General features: G+C 38.5%; 1 protein-coding gene across 1 annotated transcript in view; it reads right to left on the minus strand.

Moving 5' to 3' along the window:
- FAM120C (family with sequence similarity 120 member C) overlaps nt 1-22,408 on the minus strand; it is a 118,399-nt gene that overhangs the window by 2,721 nt on the left and 93,270 nt on the right. The window contains exons 11-15 of the mRNA XM_020284870.2: nt 9,191-9,305; nt 6,247-6,456; nt 4,838-5,039; nt 1,763-1,901; nt 1,310-1,367 (exon numbers count right to left, since the gene is read on the minus strand). Of these exons, the coding sequence (XP_020140459.2) occupies nt 1,310-1,367; nt 1,763-1,901; nt 4,838-5,039; nt 6,247-6,456; nt 9,191-9,305 (724 nt within the window). The remainder of the gene's footprint in view (nt 1-1,309; nt 1,368-1,762; nt 1,902-4,837; nt 5,040-6,246; nt 6,457-9,190; nt 9,306-22,408) is intronic.

A 22,408-nucleotide genomic window follows, 5' to 3' on the forward strand; every position in this document is an offset into this window, starting at 1 on the left:
GGTTTCAATAAACTCATGTGTTTATAAGAGTGACTGGAGGTTGGTTTGAAGGTAGTTATCTCAGTTGATTGTTCACAAACAGTTATAGATAGAATTCCTTGTTCTACTCTTTCCCCTCTTCTCACTATTGCACTTGACTAGTAAAAAAAAAGAGTGATTGTAGAAGAATAAGTGTACAGTATATTACAATGATTATTTCTTCTGATCATAAATCAATACTTTTACTCCCTTCCTTTTCCCTTCCCCTTAGCCATATCCACATATATGTGATCAGACCCTGAATCTGATGAGCCATGAATTCACCAAGTCTGTACCATCTTATTGGAAACTACCTGAGTGGACTATCTTTCTTCCTAGGTCCAATCCTTTTTACCTTACTGAGCAGCTGCTAGAAAAAGCTGAGAAGCTTTGAAAAAAGGACAAAGTCACTGCCCTCTAGCTTTGGAGTGCATTATAAAATGCTTTGTGTGGGGGGCTTACCATTAGAGTTCCATTTTTGGCTCAAAATAACATTAGAGCAAATTTATCTTCTTTGAGAAAACATTAGATAATGGGGGTTAACATGGATATGGTGAGGACTGGCTGTATACAGGAGAGCAAATTTAGGATTCAGAACTGATGACAAAATTGCCCAGGATTACAGACTACATGTGAAATGTCTAGAGGATGCTTGGTAGAAAGTAGGTACTCAAGAAATGGATGTTGCTATACTATGAGGAGCCCAGGGTTTGAGTTCAGTATAAGAATGTGGATCACTACAAGACTAGGTCCACATAGTCTGTATTTGGGGTGGGGGAAGGGGGTGTGTCTAATAAGGACCAGTGGGAACCATAATATAATTCAAGGCATACATTACAAGAAAATTTAAGACCTTGCTGAGTCATGAAGAATAAGCAAAATGGTAATGCTCCCCCTGCTCATATTCAGCAAAGGCAAAAGCCCAATTTTCCAAGCATCCCTGGTGGCTCCTCAGAAACTCAGGCAGGCTGTAGGCAATCTCACTGTTAGTTTCACTCTGGCCCCTTTCTGGCTGCATATAGCATATACTATGCTAAGTGTGGGTCTTTGGGACACAGCACCTGGTTTCTATCTTGCAGCCTCACTGAGGGAAAAGGATAAACCTCTGCAGCCCTGTGGGCTAACCCTCACTAGACCACTAGATAGTGGGGGAATTAAATAAAATGCCTAGAGAAACTGTGAAGCTCCCTTGAGCAGGTCAAGTTTCCATGCCGGATCTGATCTCTTGCAATTTAGCTGAAAAGGCAAGAAGCTTCAAACAGAAGTGAGATAATCTCACAAAAGTACTTACTTGTTTAATTCCTTTTTTGTGTCCTTTGGATCCTCTACTAGTCTGTTCTTTTCCATGCCTTTAGCAAGTGGGGGAAAAAAAAGTGATCATGAGAAACATATAAAGCCTACAACCTCATTTTCACTTGGTGAACTACGCATCTCCTCTAGAAAGTTTGACCCTCTTAAGTTAGATGTCCCTCCTCTATATTACCACTGTAAACTTCTATCTCTGTCATTTCTACATTATACTGAACTGAATTGTTCTGTGTTCCATGTACTCCTCTAGGGCAGAAATTCTTTTGTCAAGGCAGGGCATTTTTTTTTATATGTTTGCTAAACTAAACTGAAAACTGGCTTTAAAAAGGGAAAGTTAGTTAATGCCTCTTACCTAATAGAAGGATTCAATGGCCGGGCATTTTCCCAAGGGTACCTTGATTGATACTAGTTAATACCAACCTGTTTGAATACATACCCCTTTCCTGGCCCACCGACAGAAACCACTTGCATGCCAAATGATCCTCGGCCCCTAGAGGATCTGCTGCCTGCCCACTGGCCCACAACCATCCCAGCAATCTCTAGTTTTCCTCCTTGAGGTGGGATTGGATGGAGACCTGGCAAGAGAGGAAGAATATCCGTAATGAATGGTAAGTACAAGGTAAGACAAGAGGTGGAACAAAAGATCCTACAGCCTACCTACGTTTCTTATTTTCATTTCTCTCTGTTAAAAGATTCTGTAATAACAAAGGAGTTATGATTGAAGTGAATTTAGGGGGAGGGATTTGAAGATCCATACATATTTACTTTAGCAAATGGGGTGTAGGTGATTAATTGTTAACTACCAACAATTGCATATAGTAGAAATTCAATATTTGTCAAGATAATAAATGTCTGAAAATCTAGTTACTAGAAAATTATAGGCCAAAACCACTTTTGATACTAATACACATCACTATACACTGTATGATTAGCCAAACAACCAAACTAAACCAAAATTAATGAAATTAATAGTAATTTATGACTGGGTGCGGTGGCTCACACCTGTAATCCTAGCACTCTGGGAGGCCAAGGCGGGTGGATTGCTCGAGGTCAGGAATTTGAAACCAGCCTGAGCAAGAGTGAGACCCTGTCTCTACTAAAAATAGAAAGAAATTAATCGGCCAACTAATATATATAGAAAAAATTAGCTGGGCATGGTGGCGCATGCCTGTAGTCCCAGCCACTCGGGAGGCTGAGGCAGGAGGATCACTTGAGCCCAGGAGTTTGAGGTTGCTGTGAGCTAGGCTGACTCCACAGCACTCTAGCCCGGGCAACAGAGTGAGATTCTGTCTCAAAAAGAAAAAAAAAATAGTAATTTATAATTAAAAAGCAAGAATAGGTAGAAACCAGAACCAATTCAAGACACATGGCATAAACAGAGGAAATTCCAACTATGTGTGTAAGCTTACAAGCACAGTCAAGTTTTTGTAATTAAGCACAAAAATAAGTGTTCATAGAATAAGGAATTCTAATAGGCCTTTAATTTTAGTTTATGGAAAGAAACCAAATGTTAATAATCCTTAACTCATTTAGTGGGTTGTTAGTAAAGAACTCTTCGCTTATATAAAAATTTAGAGTCCAAGGAACTACTAGCGTGATAGCTATTCCTAAGAGGGACAAGAAACACTTGCATTTGGGGATTCTTCTGTGGCCTTTCAGAAGGCAACGGCTCCTTATGAACCAGCAGTAACTAGAAACAAAGTATTACTGGTAGCTGGGGCATTGTTGACCTCTCGAAAACTTGGCCTTAATTAAAGCTGTCTTCTGAGACTTACATGATAAAATCAACACACAAAGAATCAGAGAAGGGATCTATAAAGTCATCTAAAAGAGAGGCCAGGCGCGGTGGCTCACGCCTGTAATCCTAGCCCTCTGGGAGGCCGAGGCAGGAGGATCACTCAAGGTCAGGAGTTTGAAACCAGCCTGAGCAAGAGCGAGACCCCGTCTCTGCTAAAAATAGAAATTAATTGGCCAACTAATATATACAGAAAAAAAAATTAGCCTGGCATGGTGGCACATGCCTGTAGTCCCCAGCTACTTGGGAGGCTGAGGCAGAAGGATTGCTTGAGCCCAGGAGTTTGAGGTTGCTGTTAGCTAGGCTGACGCCATGGCACTCTAGCCCAGACAACAGAGTGAGACTCTGTCTCATAAATAAATAAATAAATAAATAAATAAATAAATAAATAAATAAATAAATAAATGGGATGAAATGACTGGCTCCCCAGATGTAAGACTTGATCTTTACTTTACTGAACAGGGAGTTACCAGAGCAGACTTTCATGCTGCTCATCTAAGCTCAGCCTCCAGCTAAACACCCACACGGAATTTTTTTTTTTTTTTTTTTGAGACAGAGTCTCGCTTTCTTGCCTAGGCTAGAGTGAGTGCCGTGGTGTCAGCCTCGCTCACAGCAACCTCAAACTCCTGGGCTCAAGCGATCCTCCTGCCTCAGCCTCCCGAGTAGCTGGGACTACAGGCATGCGCCACCATGCCCGGCTGATTTTTATATTATATACATTAGTTGGCCAATTAATTTCTTTCTATTTTTATGGTAGAGACGGGGTCTCGCTCAGGCTGGTTTTGAACTCCTGACCTCGAGCAATCCGCCCGCCTCAGCCTCCCAGAGTGCTAGGATTACAGGCGTGAGCCACCGCGCCCGGCCCCACACGGAATTTTATGACATTAAAAAACTAACTTCAACTTCTAGCTTTATTATTTTTAAAGCAAGGAGCAATAGACAACAAACCTTCAACCACAGCAATGACACCCTCACCTAATCATAAAATCTTGCTATTTCATGTTAAAATGTCCCCATTAAAATATCCTGTTTCACCAGGGACACATTGTTTGAATTATCAGGATAAGTATCTGAACTACCTAAGCATGACTATCTATTCATGGTTAAGTGGTAGCTCAGATATCACCATAATTTATACATATGTATGTATGTATGTATATGTATGTATGTGTATATTTGTTTTCCTCGCTAAACTGCAATCCTCTTGGGGGCATGGTCAGTGACTTATTTCTCTCCATGCTTTTAGAGGTGAAGGAAAGGAAATGTGTCAGGTCTACCCCCAGAGTGGAAATGGGTACATCAAGCTATCGTTATCTGCCAACACTGGCCATTTACTCCATTGCTCTTCCTGCAAGCTCCTGTGTACATCTGCCTATAGGGGAAGGAATGAACTAACAGCAATCATGAAGATCCAGTTCATATGAGTTATCATTCTCAAAAGTAATAAAGTGGCTTCTGGTTTCACCATCTATCACTTCATGAATTTGGTTGGTGAGAGTCAAATCCCTGAGGACCAACCAACTCTATGGAGAGTGGTCTGGGAAGTCAAAATGGATATAAACTGCTCTTTATACTACCACTACACAACACAGAAAGTATTAATAAATGATTATAAGATATATATGAAACTGTTGCTTCTGTATCTGGCAATAATTACTGGATTGGTTATTATGAAATAAATTGAGGATGGCAAATACCTTTTTCTTAGGTACTGACCTGCAAAGCCCCGGCTCCTTCCTTGAGGAGGAGGTGGCATAGAGCCCATGGCTCGGGAATAAAGTGAAACAGGGTAGATAGAGGGCACCATGGGAGGCACAAAAGTAGGTGATGGAAGTAGAGCAGAAGGCGGTGGATGATTCATGTTGACTCCTTCAAGGATACTCTGTCTCATCTTTTCCACTTTGGTTGCCAGGTCAGCCTTCAAATGAGGAGCACAATAATAATAGCAGCTGCCACTTTTTGAACTTCTCCCATGTTTCAGGCACAGTATTGTATTGAACAATCTAGGTACAGTCTCATAATTCTATTTCCATTAAGAAATTGAGGCCTATAATTAAATGGTTTAAGGCTATACACTCAGGAAGCTTATCTGGCACTAAAATCCCCACTCTCCACATGACATCATATCAGTTCTGACCAAGGCTTGTGAGGTGCATTGACTAAGTCAAGGAAGATAAATATAACAATAAGGATTTACTAATGGTCTATTACATGGCTAGCATTGGTCTAGGTCATTTTTTTTAAAGGAGAGGTAACAGAATTAGGTAAAAGAGAACAAAAATCTGACAAATAAAAAGCCTTTTAACTTTCTTCCCCATACTCAGGATCAGAGACTCTGAGCTCTGTCCAGGAAAAGCCCATACCTCTAGTCTAGAGGTCACCAAACTTCTGAAAAGGGCCAGACAGTAAATATTTAAGGCTTTGTAGGCCATAATATCTGTCACAATTATTCCACTCTGCCATTGTAGCATGAACATAGTCATACACAGTATGTTAGTGAATGAATGTGGCTGTGTTCCAATAAAATGTTATTTACAAAAACAGGGGGTGCATTGTATTACAAAAAACAGGAGGTAGGCTGGGTAGTCTGCCGACCTCTGTTCTAGTCCCTCAGTTCATTCCCCAGAAAATGGATAAAGGAGTAAGATTTCCTTTCACCTGCCTTTACCCAAGGTTTCATTTTAAAAAGTCCTCTGCCTCTACTCTGTCATCTACTTTACTATCCTCTTCTAGTTCCAAATATAGTCCTTTACAAAAAAAATCATCATTTGTAAAAGAGATTTACAGTTTTTGTAAATAAAGGAAATGAATTCCTTTACTCTTAAGTTGGAGAAAAGGCGTATAGTATATCTGAGTATTCCATGGGGAAGAAATACTTGGAGTAACAAATGGGGTAAGAAAACTTCAAGTTCATGAAAAAACTTTCCAACATATGATTTTATAACATGTACACACCAGACTATGGGCCTTTGGTACCACTGTCGACTAAGTTAGGTTCAGGTCAGACACTTTTTCCTACTTTTGCTCCCTCCCTCCCCAATGTCTCTGCTCTTTTCCCCACCCTGCTCATTCATCTCCACAGCAAATCAGAGCTGGCCCTTAGCAGCTACCTAACATGCTGGTACCTGGCCATCACAGAGCTCAATCAGGGATACTCGCTCTTGGCCTGCTTTAATTAGCTTGCTCTGGAACAGCTTGCCATCGAAGTAAATCCAGGGGCAGCAGTGCTCCCAAGGGACTGGTTGGCCACAGGCATCATTAGCGAACAGGGCTGTGTCGACTCCACTCATGAAGAGGGCAGCAAGCTGGATCCCTCGGGCATCCAGTTTCTCAATCTGAAACCATCACAGAGGAAAAATTACTACTAAAAAACTATTAATAACATTTACTTTTATTCCTGTCATGATGATTCTTCCAGTTAAATTTGAATATGTTGCCCTTCAATATAGACATTTGAGTGCACAAGCAGCTTTTATCCATGTCTTTTCATTAGATGATTTGAAAGGTACTCACCACAGCATTAAAAAGATACTAACTTGAGATACCTTTAATTTTTGCCTATCGAATTAGAAAAAATTTAAAAAGTAAAGACTGAAAGAATACTCAATGCTGATGCAGATGCAGTGAAATAAACAGGAGCTCATATAAATCTGGTGATGACTGTATATTACAATTAAACAATATGTGTCAAGACCCTCGAAAATGTTCACATTTGTTGACTCAGAAATTCTACTTTTAAGAATTTACTCTATAGAAATAGGCCGGGTGCAGTGGCTCATGCCTATAATCCTAACACTTTGGGAGCTCAGGAGTTCGAGACCAGCCTGAGCAAGAGTGAGACCCCCATCTCTACTATAAATAGAAAGAAATTACCCAAACAACTAAAAATAGAAAAAATTAGCCAGGCATGGTGGCGCGTGCCTGTAGTCCCAGCTACCTGGGATGCTGAGGCAGGAGGATTGCTTGAGTCCAGGAGTTTGAGGTTGCTGGGAGCTAGGCTGATGCTATGGCACTCTAGCCCAGGCAACAGAGTGAGATTCTGTCTCAAAAAAAAAAAAAAGAATCTATTGTATAGAAATAGAGATGTGAATAAAGCTCTATGCATAAAGATGCTAATCATAAACTGGGGGATGGACACGCTTGAAGCTCTGACGGGGGGGGTGAGGGCAATATATGTAACCTTAATTTGTACCCCCATAATATGCTGGAAAAAAATCAAAAAATTAAAATTAAAAAAAAGATGTTGATTATAACACACATAATAGGGAAAACTGAAAATAATCTAAATTATCAACATTATAATAATTAAATAATACATCCATATGATAAAATATTATTTACTAAATTTTTTTTGAGACAGTCTCACTCTATTGCCTGGGCTAGAGCATCATGGTGTCAGCCTAGCTCACAGCAACCTCAGACTCGTGGGCTCAAGAAATCATCCTGCCTCAGCCTCCCGAGTAGCGGGACTACAGGCACTCACCACCATGCCTTGCTAATTTTTTGTTTCTATTTTTAGTTGGCTGGCTAATTTCTTTCTATTTTTAGTAGGGACAGGGTCTTGCTCTTGCTCAGGCATGTCTCGAACTACTGACCGCAAGAGATCCTCCTGCCTTAGCCTCCCAGAGTGCTATGATTACAGGCATGAGCCACCGTGCCCGGCCTACTAAAATTTTTTAAGACATAGAAAACATGTGCTGGCCGGGCGTGGTGGCTCACGCCTGTAATCCTAGCACTCTGGGAGGCCAAGGTGGGCGGATTGTTTAAGCTCAGTAGTTCGAGACCAGCCTGAGCAAGAGTGAGACCCTGTCTCTACTAAAATAGAAATAAATTAATTGGCCAACTAAAAATACATATAGAAAAAATTAGCCGGGCCTGGTGGTGCATGCCTGTACTCCCAGCTACCCGGGAGGCTGAGGCAGAAGGATTGCTTAAGCCCAGGAGTTTGAGGTTGCTGTGAGCTAGGCTGATGCCACGGCACTCTAGCCTGGGCAACAGAGTGAGACTCTGTCTCGAAAAAAAAAAAAAAGAAAAGAAAAGAAAAAAGAAAACATGTGCTATGTTAAATGAAAAAACATAATATATAATTACAAAAACAATATCGCAATTACATAAAAGGGCATGATAAACACTGGAAGAAATTTTCCACAGTGGTTATTTCAAGCTAGTGTGTTAGAAGATGGCTTTAACAAGAAAAGGAGAAGTAAGTATTTGCACCTCTCCTAGGTGTGTACTAGCATTAGCAGCTGCTCTAGAACCAAGCGATACTACATTTACTGCAAATAGGAACCACTCACTGTTTGTCTTACACTATTTCATCTTTCCCTTAGTTGACCTCACTTAAATTAAAATTTTGCAAGTCTTATTGAACTTGGTCTTCTACTTTACCCTATGGCCTCAAAGGAACATGGCTAGTGAAGTCAGGGGAGGGGTATTCTGCATTAATAGCTATATTTATTGAGTACCGAATATTTAAAATATGTCAGAAACTGTTCTTTTTTGCAGATTCTTTTACTTAACATCCTCATAATCCTACAAGTAAGGAAACTGAAGCTAGACAGGTAACCTGCCCAAGGTCACATAGCTAGGAGGTAATGAAGCCAGGATTCAAAGTTAAGGCAGCCTAGCTTCAGATGCTATCCTCTATACCACTATGTTCTACTGCCTTCAGTGGGTGGATTTTCTTCCTTATGCTTTTCTATACTTCCTCCTAATTCCCAATACCTATTATTAAAAGGGAGAGTGGACATTTACTCAGAAAAACAGAGGATACCAGGATAAGTTCCCTGTAGTGTATCTTGTAGGAGTTAGAAACCTTACCATGGTCTATGGGCCACGATTTATTTGCCTTGCACAATATCTATCTTTTCTGTGTCCATTCCCATCTATCAGTATGGCAGCAATGTAGCAGGCACTTCGTAGTTTTATTAATAGACAAATATTTGGTTAAATTAAATCAAACACTTACATGCAGAACTTACTCTTCTCCCCAGCTCTAGGAAAAAAAGACCTAAAGTAGAGCTATAAGCTCATAAAAGAAATAATTTAATTGAGGGTGGTTCAAATCACCTTGAGTTCTTGGAGTTGATCTGGTTCGTAAAGCTGGGTAGACACTGCCTGTGCAAGGAAGGTGTCTAGCTCATGGCGATGCAGGATTCGGCCACCTGGCCACTGAACCATATACCTAGAAAAATAAAAGCATTGTTATTAGGCGAAAAAAAGTACATTTATTCACGTCAAAAATACTTATTAGCTAAGAACCTATCATGAGCCATACTCTAGGCTAGGTTTTGGCAATTCCAACTGAATGAAATAAAAAGAATCTCTGTGTTGGTTACTTGCAGTCTGAGTGGTAGAGGAGACAGCCATGTACATTAACAATGACATGACAACATGTTAAGTACCAAGATAGAAGAACACACAGGGTGCTACAAGAGCACAGAAGAGGGCTACGACTGTAAGGGGTGAAGGAGCACATCCTGAAAAAAGTCAGCAGGAGCTAAGTTTCAAATGGCCCATAGAATTTAGTGAGGAAAGATGAGGAAAGGATATTTTAGGTTAAAGAAAGAGTATGTGTGAAGGAATGGAGCTATAGTTCAGCATGATGCACCAGATTCCAAATTGCTGAAGCTAAGCATGTTTGGAGTGTCAGGAGGTGAGATTAGAAAGTAGGCCAGATCATGAAGAGTCTCAAAACCAGGATTAAAGCATTTGGACCTTCACAATGCAATTGTAGGAAAACATTTAACCAGGAGAATGATATTGATTGGCTCAGAGACAAGGCATGGATACCAGTTGAGAGGTGACTACAACAACCTGTGGCCAAAGAAGAACTGAACAAAGGCTGAGGGGATGGAGGAGACCAGGGGACAAAGATCAGAATTATTAAGGAGATAAATCCATAGGATTTGGTCATGGAATTTATGGGAAGAGACTGAAGAAAAGGAAAGAGTCTAAGACTTAGAATTCTGGCTCGGGCAGAGGGTAGATGACATTGATGAGTACTTGAATTGAATGTCCATAAATTGAGTATGCCTTACTGTTCTAGATACTGAGAATGCAGAAAGAGGAAGGGGGAGAGAGAGATGAAAAAAATACATCCGTACAAAGTCTATGTCCTTAGCTCCCTGAAGGCCCACAAGACAATGAGCCCTTTGCCCAGTCTTTCATTTTTAATCTTTCCATCTTATTTTGTTGGCAAAATGTAAAGCAAAAATAGAAGAAAATAAATGCAATTACAGTAGGAGACTTTAATATACTACCATCAAGCTATGACATGTAAAATATACCTAAAATAACTTTAAAGTCATAGAACATTTGAATAATATTAATATAATAAATAAGGTTTAAATGCTTTATTGACTTTGTACAAAGAAAATATTCAATATATTCTTTTCAAGTGCCCATGTGAATTCCCATGAGGTTTACCTCACTTGTTTCCCCTTGTTTGTTGTCATTATTTCTTATTTATTATGAACTAGCTAGCATAGTACATGGCATAGAACAGGTGTCAGCAAATACTTGTTGGAAGAGTGATTGGATGCATCAATCAGGTCATGTCAAACAAAAAACAAAACAAAACAAAACTCAACAAAAATACATCCTCCAAAGTAGAATTGTACTGGTCACATTCTGACCACTGTGCAAGAAAACCTGACCTAAAGGAGCTCTTAAAAGAGTCAAGTGTGGGATACAGGCAAGCTACAGAAAGACTAATACAACCAACACAAGGGTGTGATTTTATGAGTTGAACACATTGTTAGGGGTGCTCTGAGAGAGCGACTGAATTTACCTGGGGGAATCACAAAAGGCGCCATAGAAGAGGGAACATTTAATATCCTAGGGCTTGAAGACTTTTGTTTGGCTTATACTTTAATGTTAATTTGTAATTTTAAATGTCACTCTTATCTTAATATAGTATGTAGCAGAGTGAGTGCTCAATAAATGTTTGCTAAACAAATGAGCCAAAGTCAGGACATGCAAAAGGAAATACTAGTGCTATCTTTGGACCAGCACTGCTATTCAACTAGTCTTGAATGAATTACGAGACAGAGTGTATGGTACAACGAGTCAGAGGAGCAAGAGGCTCAGAAATGGGGCAGCAGAAAATAATAATTACTAAATCAACCAATATTTAGTGATGCTTATCATGTGTAATTTTTGGAATTATATAACTCCAGTGTGGATTTTCTCTGGAAAAACTATAGTGTTACTTATTTCCCAAGGAATTTCCTCAATCTCAATGACAATATAACATTTTTATTATTACTATTAGTAGCAGTTATATTATTATACATACTATATATGAGCATTATATATTCTATTATAATCTATGCAGCAAACTATAAGTTATACACATGAATAACATTTACTAAAGGCCTCTGATATTTTAGACACCTTGCTATGAACTTTATATACATAGAATGTAGTGACAAAGAATACAAACCTGGAGGCTGACATCCTTGGTTCTAATCTAGGTTCCACTACTCCTTTTCTATGTGACTCTGGGCAATTGCTTTAACCTCTAGGGGATTTAGTTTGCTTATATCTAGAATGGGGATGATACTAACTACATCTCAAAAGGCAAGTAAAATAAATAAAGAAGAGAAAACACATAAAAGCACTCAGCAGGCACTCTTGGTTACCATTTAAAACTGAACCAATTATAGTATAATCCTTCCTTTAAGATTTGGTGAAGCCCTCATTTTATCATGTGTTGAATGCTCATACATACAAAGGTCTGTTTCTACCCTATATTCCCTATGTTTATTTCTCACACCAGTACCATACTGACTTAAATTTTAAATATGCTTTAATATTTGGTAGTCTCCCTTTTATTCCACATCTTTTTTTTTTTTTTTTTTTTTTTTTTGAGACAGAGTCTCACTTTGTTGCCCAGGCTAGAGTGAGTGCCATGCCATCAGCCTAGCTCACAGCAACCTCAAACTCCTGGGCTCAAGCAATCCTACTGCCTCCACCTCCCGAGTAGCTGGGACTATAGGCATGCACCACCATACCTGGCTAATTTTTTCTATATATTTTTAGTAGGTCAATTAATTTCTTTCTATTTATAGTAGAGACAGGGTCTCACTCTTGCTCAGGCTGTTTTCGAACTCCTGACCTCGAGCAATCCACCTGCCTCAACCTCCCAGAGTGCTAGGATTACAGGCAGGAGCCATCGCGCCCGGCCCACATCTTTTAATTTTAAGTAACATTTATAAATTTATGCTATATATGAAAGCATATTACAAAAGTTCAAGTTCATTTGCATTCATAAAAATGCTAAGAAAGCAAAAAACGTGTAAAGAAAATGAAAAATAAAAAATGAAATAATTAATAATCTTACTATTCAGATAGAACCACTGTAAAGATTGTTATGATTTTGGCTTCTTCCTAGCAACTCAATTCTCAATTTTCTCTTTAATACCATATGCAGGACATTGTAACTTGCTTTTCTTTCTTTATTCTTTTTTTTCTTTTTCTTGAGACAGGGTCTCACTCTGTTGCTTGGGCTACATAGTGTGCAGTACCGTCATAACTCACTGCAACCTCAAATTTCTGGGCTCAAGCGATTCTCCTCCCTCAGTTTCCTGAGTAGCAGGGACCATAGGCGCATGTTACCATACCTGGCTAATATTTTCTATTTTTGGTAGAGACGAGGTATCCCTCTTGCTCAGGCTTGTCTCAAACTCCTAACCAACCTCAAGCGATCTTTCTGCCTTGGTCTACCAGAGTGCTAGGATTATAGGTATGAGCCACTGTGCCCGGCCCAAAAACATGATTTTTAATGACTGCATGTTCATTATGTGGATATATTAATTTACTTAAACATTCCTATAATTTACTATTTTTTTTTTTTTTTGAGACAGAGTCTCACTTTGTTGCCCAGGCTAGAGTGAGTGCCGTGGCGTCAGCCTGGCTCACAGCAACCTCAATCTCCGGGGCTCAGCGATCCTACTGCCTCAGCCTCCCGAGTAGCTGGGACTACAGGCATGCGCCACCATGCCCGGCTAATTTTTTGTATATATATTTTTTAGTTGGTCAATTAATTTATTTCTATTTTTGGTAGAGACGGGGTCTCGCTCAGGCTGGTTTCGAACTCCTGAACTTGAGCAATCCGCCCGCCTCGGCCTCCCAAAGTGCTAGGATTACAGGCGTGAGCCACCGCGCCCGGCCTTATAATTTACTATTTATATCTTTTCTTTCATTATAAATAATACTACAAAGATAGTCACATATTAAATCTTGCCTATATCTGATCATTCATTCCCTTCGGATAGATTCTTAGAAGTGGACTCATTAGGTCACAGGTTATGTCCATTTTGAATGTCCTTAATACACATAGCAAAATTGTTTTACAGACTAGTTTCCAGACCCAATTTACACCCTATTTCCCAGCAGTATGTCAGCATGAATTGTTATTGTTAATATTTGATGATTTAATGGCCAAAATATGTCCCTCATATTTAAATGTTTCCTTTTTTTCTTTTCTTTTCTTTTTTTTTTTTTTTTTTGAGATGTGATCTCACTCTGTTGCCTGGGCTAGAGTACAGTGGCATCTTCATAGCTCAAACTCCTGGGCTCAAGCACTCCTCTTGCCTCAGCCTCTCGAGTAGCTGGGCCTATAGGCATACGCCACCATGCCCGGCTAATTTTTCTATTTTTTTTTTTTTTTGTAGAGATGGAATCATCTCTACATCATGCTATGTTGCTCAGGCTGATCTCAAACTCCTGGCCCCAGGCAATCCTCTCACCTCAGCTTCCCAGAGTGCTAAGATTACAAGCATGACCTATCACGCTAGGCGTAAATTTGTTTCCTTGATTACTAAGGGTGAAGATGCAAATTTTTCCAAACACTCACTTACTTCTATGACTAGTCTATGTCTATCATAGACATATTAGTTAATTTGTCTGTTCTGTCTATACCTCTTTCTAAGATAATATAAAGCCCTATCTTTATTTTATTTTTTTATTTTATCTATTTATTTTTTTTGAGACAGAGTCTCACTCACTCTGTTGCATGGGCTAGAGTGCCGTGGCATCAGCCTAGCTCACAGCAACCTCAAACTCCTAGGCTCAAGCAATCCTCCTGCCTCAGCCTCCCATGTAGCTGGGGCTACAGGCATGAGCCACCATGCCCAGCAATATTTTTCTATATATTTTAGTTGGCCAATTAATTTCTTTCTATTTTTAGTAGAGACGGGGGTCTCGTTCTTGCTAAGGTTGGTTTCGAACTCTTGACCTTGAACCATCCTCCCACCTCAGCCTCCCAGAGTGCTAGGATTACAGGTGTGAGTCACTGCGCCCAGCCTAAAGCCCTATCTTTATAATACTGACAGCTATTTAGACAAGTGATGGACAGCCCAAGTCAAACCAATCCATGGCTTGCCAATCCACCTTTTGAGAATGTGAGCTAAGAGATGCAGACACCAAACAGACATATGGAAAGAGCTACCTACACAGGCCCATGAAAGAGTGGGCAGTCTCTGTTTCCGCCTTTCCAGGACCATTCCCTATGTGCACCACTTTTTTTGTCCTTGCATGACTAGGAGACTACCTATTAAATATTTAATATAAGATAACTAGAGTGACCTCTGTTTCTTATAAGCAAATGGGTCTGAAGAGTGTACATTTACCCATTTGGAGTTCTGGTACCTAAGGCTTTATGTGTTGAAAATATTAACACAGTGTTCTAACTGCTGCAAATATTTCTCCACTTTGTCATTTTTTAAAATTTTATGTATTTTGGCACAAAAATACAGTCAGTTATTGATCTTCACCCTTTTATTAATAATCTTCACTTTTTTGAGGTAGGGCTGTCTTCATTTTTATCTTTAATACTACTCACTTTTAAAATAAAGTTTTTATTTTGCAATAAGTTTTTCTAATTTTATTTTTTTGAGACAAGGTCTCACTCTGTCACCTGGGCTAGAGTGGTATCATCATAGCTCACTGTAACCCCAAACTCCTGGGCTCAAACTATCCTCCTGCTTCAGCCTTCTGAGTAGCTAGGACTACAGGCACAGATTGCCACGCCTAGCTAATTTATCTACTTTTTGTACACACAGGGTCTCGGGCTGGTCAGGCTGATCTCGAACTCCTGGCCTCAAACGAACGCCTGAGCCTCCCAAAGTGCTAGCATTACAGGAGTGAGCCACCACACCTGGCCTATTTAGAATAATTTTAGCATAGACAGAAACATCCTAAAAAGCTTTACTGAGGGATAATTTACATACCATAAAATTCATCCATTATAAATCTATCACAACTCAATAATTTTTAGTAAATTTACAGGGTTGTACAACTATCACTACAATTGAGTCTTAGAACATTTGCGCTGTTCCCAAAAGATCCCTCATGACCATGTATAGTCATTTGCCATTCCCACCTAAGGCAATCACTAACCTACTTTTTTATCTCTATAGATTTGCCTGTTCTGGACATTTCATATAAATGGAATAACAAAATATGTAGTTTTTTCTGTCTGACTTCTTTCTGTGAAGCCTCAGGCTAATTGCTTTCTTTTAGTTTATGTATATTGCTTGTTTTTAGGAAGTTGGGTTGAGCAGGCCGATCGCAGTAAATTTTTGGGATGAAACAAAAGGGCAAGCGCATAAGGGGCCAACCAATCAATGTAAAGGTCAAGCGTGTGGACAGGTTATGCACCTAGGGTATAAAGGGCTCCGTCCCACAGTGCACGGGGTCTTTGTCCCAATAGAGGCCGCCATATCGGTGCTCTGGGACTTAGACCCTAGCTCGAGCTAGTCAATAAAACTCCTTTTGATTATTTCAGTCTCAGTGACCCTGTCTCTTTGTTCTGTGGTCCGACGGTTTCCCGCTCTAACATTTCCTTAGCATAATTTTTGTTTTGATTAAACTTTTTGTTTTGATATTATTGTAGATTCACATGCAGTTGTAAGGGAAAAAAAAGGGGAGATCCCTTGAATATATTACCAAGTTTTCCTAATGGTAATATCTTGCACAACTGTAGTACAATATCACAGCCAGGATATTGACATTGATCCAGTCAAGATATAGAACATTCCCATCACTAGGAGGATTCATCAAGTTAATTTTGGGGGAGAAGGGGGAGAGGAAGGAAAGAGACATTTTATTACTTGGCCAGCAAAGGAGGAAGATTGAGGCTCCTGTCTGAAATGCCATCATCCTCCCAATAAGCAGAAATACAGGGCTTTTAATCCAATGACCTCCACCCAGGACCTCCCTTTATTAGGTGAGGGTTGAGCCATCTCCTGTAGCACAAATAAAAAAGATTCACCCTGCCCCTCCCAACCACTGGCCTGAGGCAGGGATGTAGGATTTAGTTCTCGAAAAGGAGTGCAGGATGTGTTAAAGAGACAGAAAATATTTTTGCTGGTTTTTTTTTTTTTTTTTTTTTTTTAGGCCATTCCTTCTGTCACATATTTCCCACTCTCAATATTTCCCTTCCATATCTATGGGAGGAGGGGCGACGTAGTCATCCGAGCTACTTCCATCTGAGACATCAAGTTACCTTTTATAATCACATCTGTCTCCTTACCCTACTCCATTCACATTCCTAATCCCTGGCAACCACTAATTTGTTCTCCATTTCCATAATTTTAACAATGTCATATAAATGGAATCAAATAGTATATAACCTTTTAAGATTGGCTTTTTTTTTTACTTAGCATAATTCCCTCAAGATTCATTCATTTTTTTAATCAATAGTTTGCTGTTTTTTTATTGCTGAGTAGAATTCCATGGTATGTATAACAGATGAACCATTCATCCATTGAAAAACATCTGGGTTGTTTCCAGTTTGGCACTATTAAGAATAAAGATTCTATGAACATTCATTAACTGGTTTCTGTGGGGACATAAATTTTCATTTTTCTGGTGTAAATGCCCAAGAGTATAATTGCTGGGCTGTATGATAGTTTTTAAAGACACTGCTAAATTGTTTTCCAAACTGGCTATACTATTTTATATTCCTATCACTAATGTATGAGTGATCCAGTTTCTCTGCATACTCCCTAGCATTGGGTTTTATCACTGTTTCTTATATTGGCCATTCTGAAAAGTGTGTAGCGATAAGTCTTTGTGGTTTAAATTTGCATTTTCCTCATGGCTAATGATTTTCAACATCTTTTCATGCATTTATTTGCTGTTGTATATGGTTTTCAATGAAATGTGTGTTTATGTCTTTTGCCCATTTTCTAATTGGATTATTGGGGCTTTATTTTACTGTTGAGTTTTGAGAGTTCCTTATATGTTTTAGATACTAGTCCTTTGTTGGACATTTGGTTTGCAAACATTTTCTCCCAGTTTGTAGCTTGTCTTCTTATCCTCTTTACATGGGTTTTTATTTTTTTTTTCAGACAGAGTCTCACTTTGTTGCTCAGGCTAGAGTGAGTACCGTGGTGTCAGCCTAGCTCACAGCAACCTCACACTCCTGGGCTCAAGCAGTCCTCCTGCCTCAGCCTCCCAAGTAGCTGGGACTACAAGCATGCGCCACCATGCCCAGCTAATTTTTTCTTTTTTTATTTAAAATTTTTTTAAAAAAAATTATTATTTCTTCTTTTTTTTTCTACCTCAATCACACTGGAATGCATAATTTTTTCTATATATTTTTAGTTGTCCAATTAATCTCTTTCTATTTTTAGTATAGACGGGGTCTTGCTCTTGCTCAGGCTGGTTTCGAACTCCTAACCTTGAGGCATCCTTCACCCTCAGCCTCCCAGAGTGCTAGGATTACAGGCATGAGCCACTACGCCGGGCTACATGGGGTTTTCAAGGGAAAATATTTTTAATTCTGATGAGGTCCAATTTATCAATTTCCCATTTTATGCACTGTGTCTTTGGTGACAAGTCTAAGAACTCTTTGCCGAGCCCTAGATCTTGAATATTTACTATGAATTTTTCACCCTAAAAGTTTTATAGTTTTGTGTTTTGAGTTAATTTTCTGTATAAGGTCTGAGGTTTAGGTCAACGTTCATTTTTTTGCTTATAGATGTCCAATTGCTCCAGCACCATTTGTTGAAAAGGCTATCCTTTGTCTAATGAATTATTTCTGCACCTTTGTCAAAAATCAGTTGAACATATTTGTGTAGTTCTATTTCTGGGTATTTTATTTTGTTCCACTGATCTATGTATTTATTCCTTAGCAAATATACCACTATCTCAAATACTTTAGTTACACAGTAAGCCTCAATATTGGATGATTGTGGAAGAGTAATTCTTCCACTTTTTTTCAGGATTGTTATAGCTATTGTAAGAGTTTGTGCTTTCTGATATACATTTTGATGTGTATCAAAATGTTTGATATACAATAAGTTCATCTAAAGCAAAAAATCTTGCATTAAGCCTTTAGATCAATTTGGAGAGAAATGACATCTTTACTATAGTGAGTCTTCTAGTCCATAAACTCTCCATTTTTTTAGGTCTTTTTGGATTTCTTTCATCAACATTTAGCATGATTTTAAGGTTGATTCGTGCTCTGGCCTATATCAGTAGTTTTGATTTTATTGTTGAATAATATTCCATTGATGAACATACCACATTATGTTTATCCATTTACCAATTGATAGATATTTGAGTTATCTCCATTTTTGGCTATTATGATAATGCTTCTGTGAACATTCATGTACAAGCCTTTAAATTGTCTTTGATAGATACCTAGGACTGAAATAAATGAGTCACACGATACACTTGTTTAATCTTTTAAGTAAATACCAATTTCCAAAGTAATCATACCACTTCAAGTTCCCATCATCAGTACGAGAGAATTGTAGTCTTTCCACATCCTCACCAACATTTGTTATTGTCTTTTTTATTATAATCATTCTAGCTGACTGAAGCGGTATTTCATTGTGGCTTAAATTTACATTTCCCTAATGATTACTGAAGTTAAAATTTTTTTCATGTTTATGCTCCAATCCTATATCTTCCTTGGTGAAATGTCTATTCACACCTTTTACTCATTTTTTAGTTAGGCTGTTTGTTTTCTTATTATTGATTTATAAGAGATTTGTATATTTTCTGGATATAAGTCCTTTATCAGATTTACGATTTGTAAATATTACTCCAGTCTGTGGCTTGTCTTTTTCAGTTTCTTTTTTTTCTTTATATAAAAAAATTTTACTCATGTTCAGGACACTTTTTCAGTTTCTTAATGGTGGCTTTTGAAATGTAAGAAAGTTTTATATTTTGATCAAATCACATATATATACACATATATATGTATATTTTCTAAGAAATCTTTGCCCAGCCCAAAGTAATTGAAAATTTTCTGTTTTCTTCTATAAGTTTTGTAGTTTTAACTATTACTTTTGGTCTATGATCCATTTTGAGTAATTATAGTGTTAAGTAAGGGTCTCAATTCATCACTCAACAATTGTCATTGATCATCATTCTCAACTCAATGACAATGGAGGATTGTCATCAGGTACATATGTTTATAATTATTATATCTTCCTGATGAATTGACCCTTTAATCACTATAAAATGTTATTTGTCTATAGTAACATTACTTGTCTTAAAGTCTATTTTGTCTCATATTAGTACAACCATTACAATTTTCATATGGTTATTGTCTCATGGTATATATTTTCCTTTTTTTTTTTTTTTGAGACACAGTCTTGCTCTGTCACCCTGGCTAAAGTGCAGTGGCATCATCATAGTTCACTGCAACCTCAAATTCCTAGACTCAAGAGATTCTCCTGCCTCAGCCTCCCAAGAAGCTGGGACCACAGGTGCGCACCATCATGCCTAGCTAATTTTTACTATTTTTAGTAGAGACGGGGTCTCAATCTTGCTCAGGTTGTTCTCAAACTCCTGATCTAAAGTGATCCTCAACCTTGTCCTCCCAGAGAGTGCTAGGATTATAAGTGTGAGCCACTGTGCCTAGCCCTCATGCTATGTTTTTTCTATTCTTTTTCTTTCAACCTATTTATGTTTTTGAGACTAAAGTATATCTCTTGTAGATAGCATGTTCATGCTTTTTATCCAGTCTAGCAATCTCTTCCTTTTGATTGGGGTGTTCAATCTATTTATATTTGATGTAATTGTGAATAGGGTTAGATTTAAAGGTCTCATACCTTTTTTTTTTTCTAGAAAAGAAAAAAAAAGTGTTATTTAGTGTCAAAACATGATTGCATTTTTTCTGAAAGTTTTAAAGTTTTTTTTTTTATTTTGGCATATTATGGGGGTACAGATTTTAAGGTTTCAATAAATGCCCATTTCTCCCGTCCCCCCACAAGTCTGAGTCTCCATCATGACCTACCCCAGATGGTGCACATCTCACTCATTATGTATATATAAACCCGCCCCCCTCCCCCCTACCACCTGCCCAATACCCTATTACTGTAGTACCTATGTGACCACTTAGGTGCTGTTCAGTTAATACCAATTTGCTGGTGAGTATATGTGGTGCTTGTTTTTCCATTCTTGGGAAACTTCACTTAATAGTATGGGTTCCAGCTCTAACCAGGAAAATATAAGATGTGCTATGTCACCATTGTTTCTTAGAGCTGAATAGTACTCCATGGTATATATATACTACATTTTATTAATCCATTCTTGGATTGATGGACACTTGGGCTGTTTCCACAGCCTTGCAATTATGAATTGTGCTGCTATAAACATTCAAGTGGAGCTGTTTTTTTGTAGAGTGTCATTGGATCTTTAGGGTAGATGCCCAGCAATGGGATTGCTGGATCAAATGGTAGATTCACTTGTATCACTTTAAGGTATCTCCATATTGCTTTCCACAGAGGTTGAACTAGTTTGCAGTCCCACCAGCAGTGTAGGAGTGTTCCTCTCTCTCCGCAACCACGCCAGCATTTATTGTTTGGAGATTTTTTGATAAAGGCCATTCTCACTGGAGTTAAGTGATATCTCATTGTGGTTTTGATTTGCATTTCCCTGATGATTAGAGATGTTGAGCATTTTTTCATATGTTTGTTGGCTATTCTTCAGTCTTCTTTAGAAAAGTTTCTGTTCAAGTACTTTGCCCACTTTTTAATGGGGTTATTTGATTTTTTCTTCCTGATTTTCGTGAGTTCTAAGTATATTCTAGTTATCAGTCCCTTATCAGATGCATAGGATGCAAAAATTTTCTCCCATTCTGTAGGTTGTCTGTTTACTTTCATGACTATTTCTTTGACTGTGCAGAAGCTTTGTAGTTTGATCATGTCCCATTTATTTATTTTTGTTGCTGCTGTGATTGCCTTTGGGGATTTCTTCATAAACTCTTTGCCCAGGCCAACCTCTAGGAGAGTGTTTCCAACTTTTTCCTCTAGAGTTCTAATAGTTTCATACCTTAGGTTTAAGTCTGTTAACCAGCGTGAGTTGGTTTTTGTGAGAGGTGAAAGGTGTGGGTCCTGTTTTAGCCTTCTACAGGTGGCTATCCAGTTTTCTCAGCACCATTTATTGAAAAGGGATTCTTTTCCCCAGCGTATATTTTTGTCTGCTTTGTCAAAGATTAGATGGCTATATGAGGATGGTTTTATATCAGGATTCTCACATCTGTTCCACTGGTCAATATTCCTGTTTTTGTGCCAATACCATATTGTTTTAATTACTACAGCTTTGTAGTATAGTTTGATATCTGGCATATTAATGCCTCCCATTTTGTTTTTGTTGCCTAGAATTGCTCTTGATATTCGGGGTCTTCTTTGGTTCCATACGAAGCGTAAAATTATTTTTTCTATATCTGTGAAGAATGCTGATGGGATTTTAATAGGTATTGCATTGAATCTGTAGATCAGTTTGGGTAGTATAGACATTTTGATGATATTGAGTCTGCCGATCCACGAGCATGGTATGGATTTCCATCTGTTTACATCCTCTGCTATTTCCTTCCTCAGTGTTTCATAGTTCTCCCTGTAGAGGTCTTTTACGTCCTTGGTTAAGTATATTCCTACGTACTTTAATTTCTTTGTCGCTATTGTGAAGGGACTTGAGTCTTTGATTTAGTTCTCAATTAGATTGTTGTTGCCATATATGAATGCCTCTGATTTCTGTGTATTGATTTTGTATCCTGAGACTTTACTAAATTCATCGATCAGTTCCAGGAGTTTCTTGGATGAATCTTTGGGGTTTTCTAGATATAATATCATGTCATCAGCAAACAGTGAAAGTTTGATCTCTTCTGCCCCTATTTGGATACCTTTGATTCCATTTTCCTGTCTGATTGCTATAGCCAAGACTTCCAGCACTATGTTGAACAGAAGTGGAGATAGTGGGCAGCGTTGTCTGGTTCCAGTTTTAAGTGGGAATGATTTCAATTTTTCCCCATTCAGTATG

Source organism: Microcebus murinus, chromosome X (genome assembly GCF_040939455.1).
Source record: "Microcebus murinus isolate Inina chromosome X, M.murinus_Inina_mat1.0, whole genome shotgun sequence".
Taxonomy (NCBI): domain Eukaryota; kingdom Metazoa; phylum Chordata; class Mammalia; order Primates; family Cheirogaleidae; genus Microcebus; species Microcebus murinus.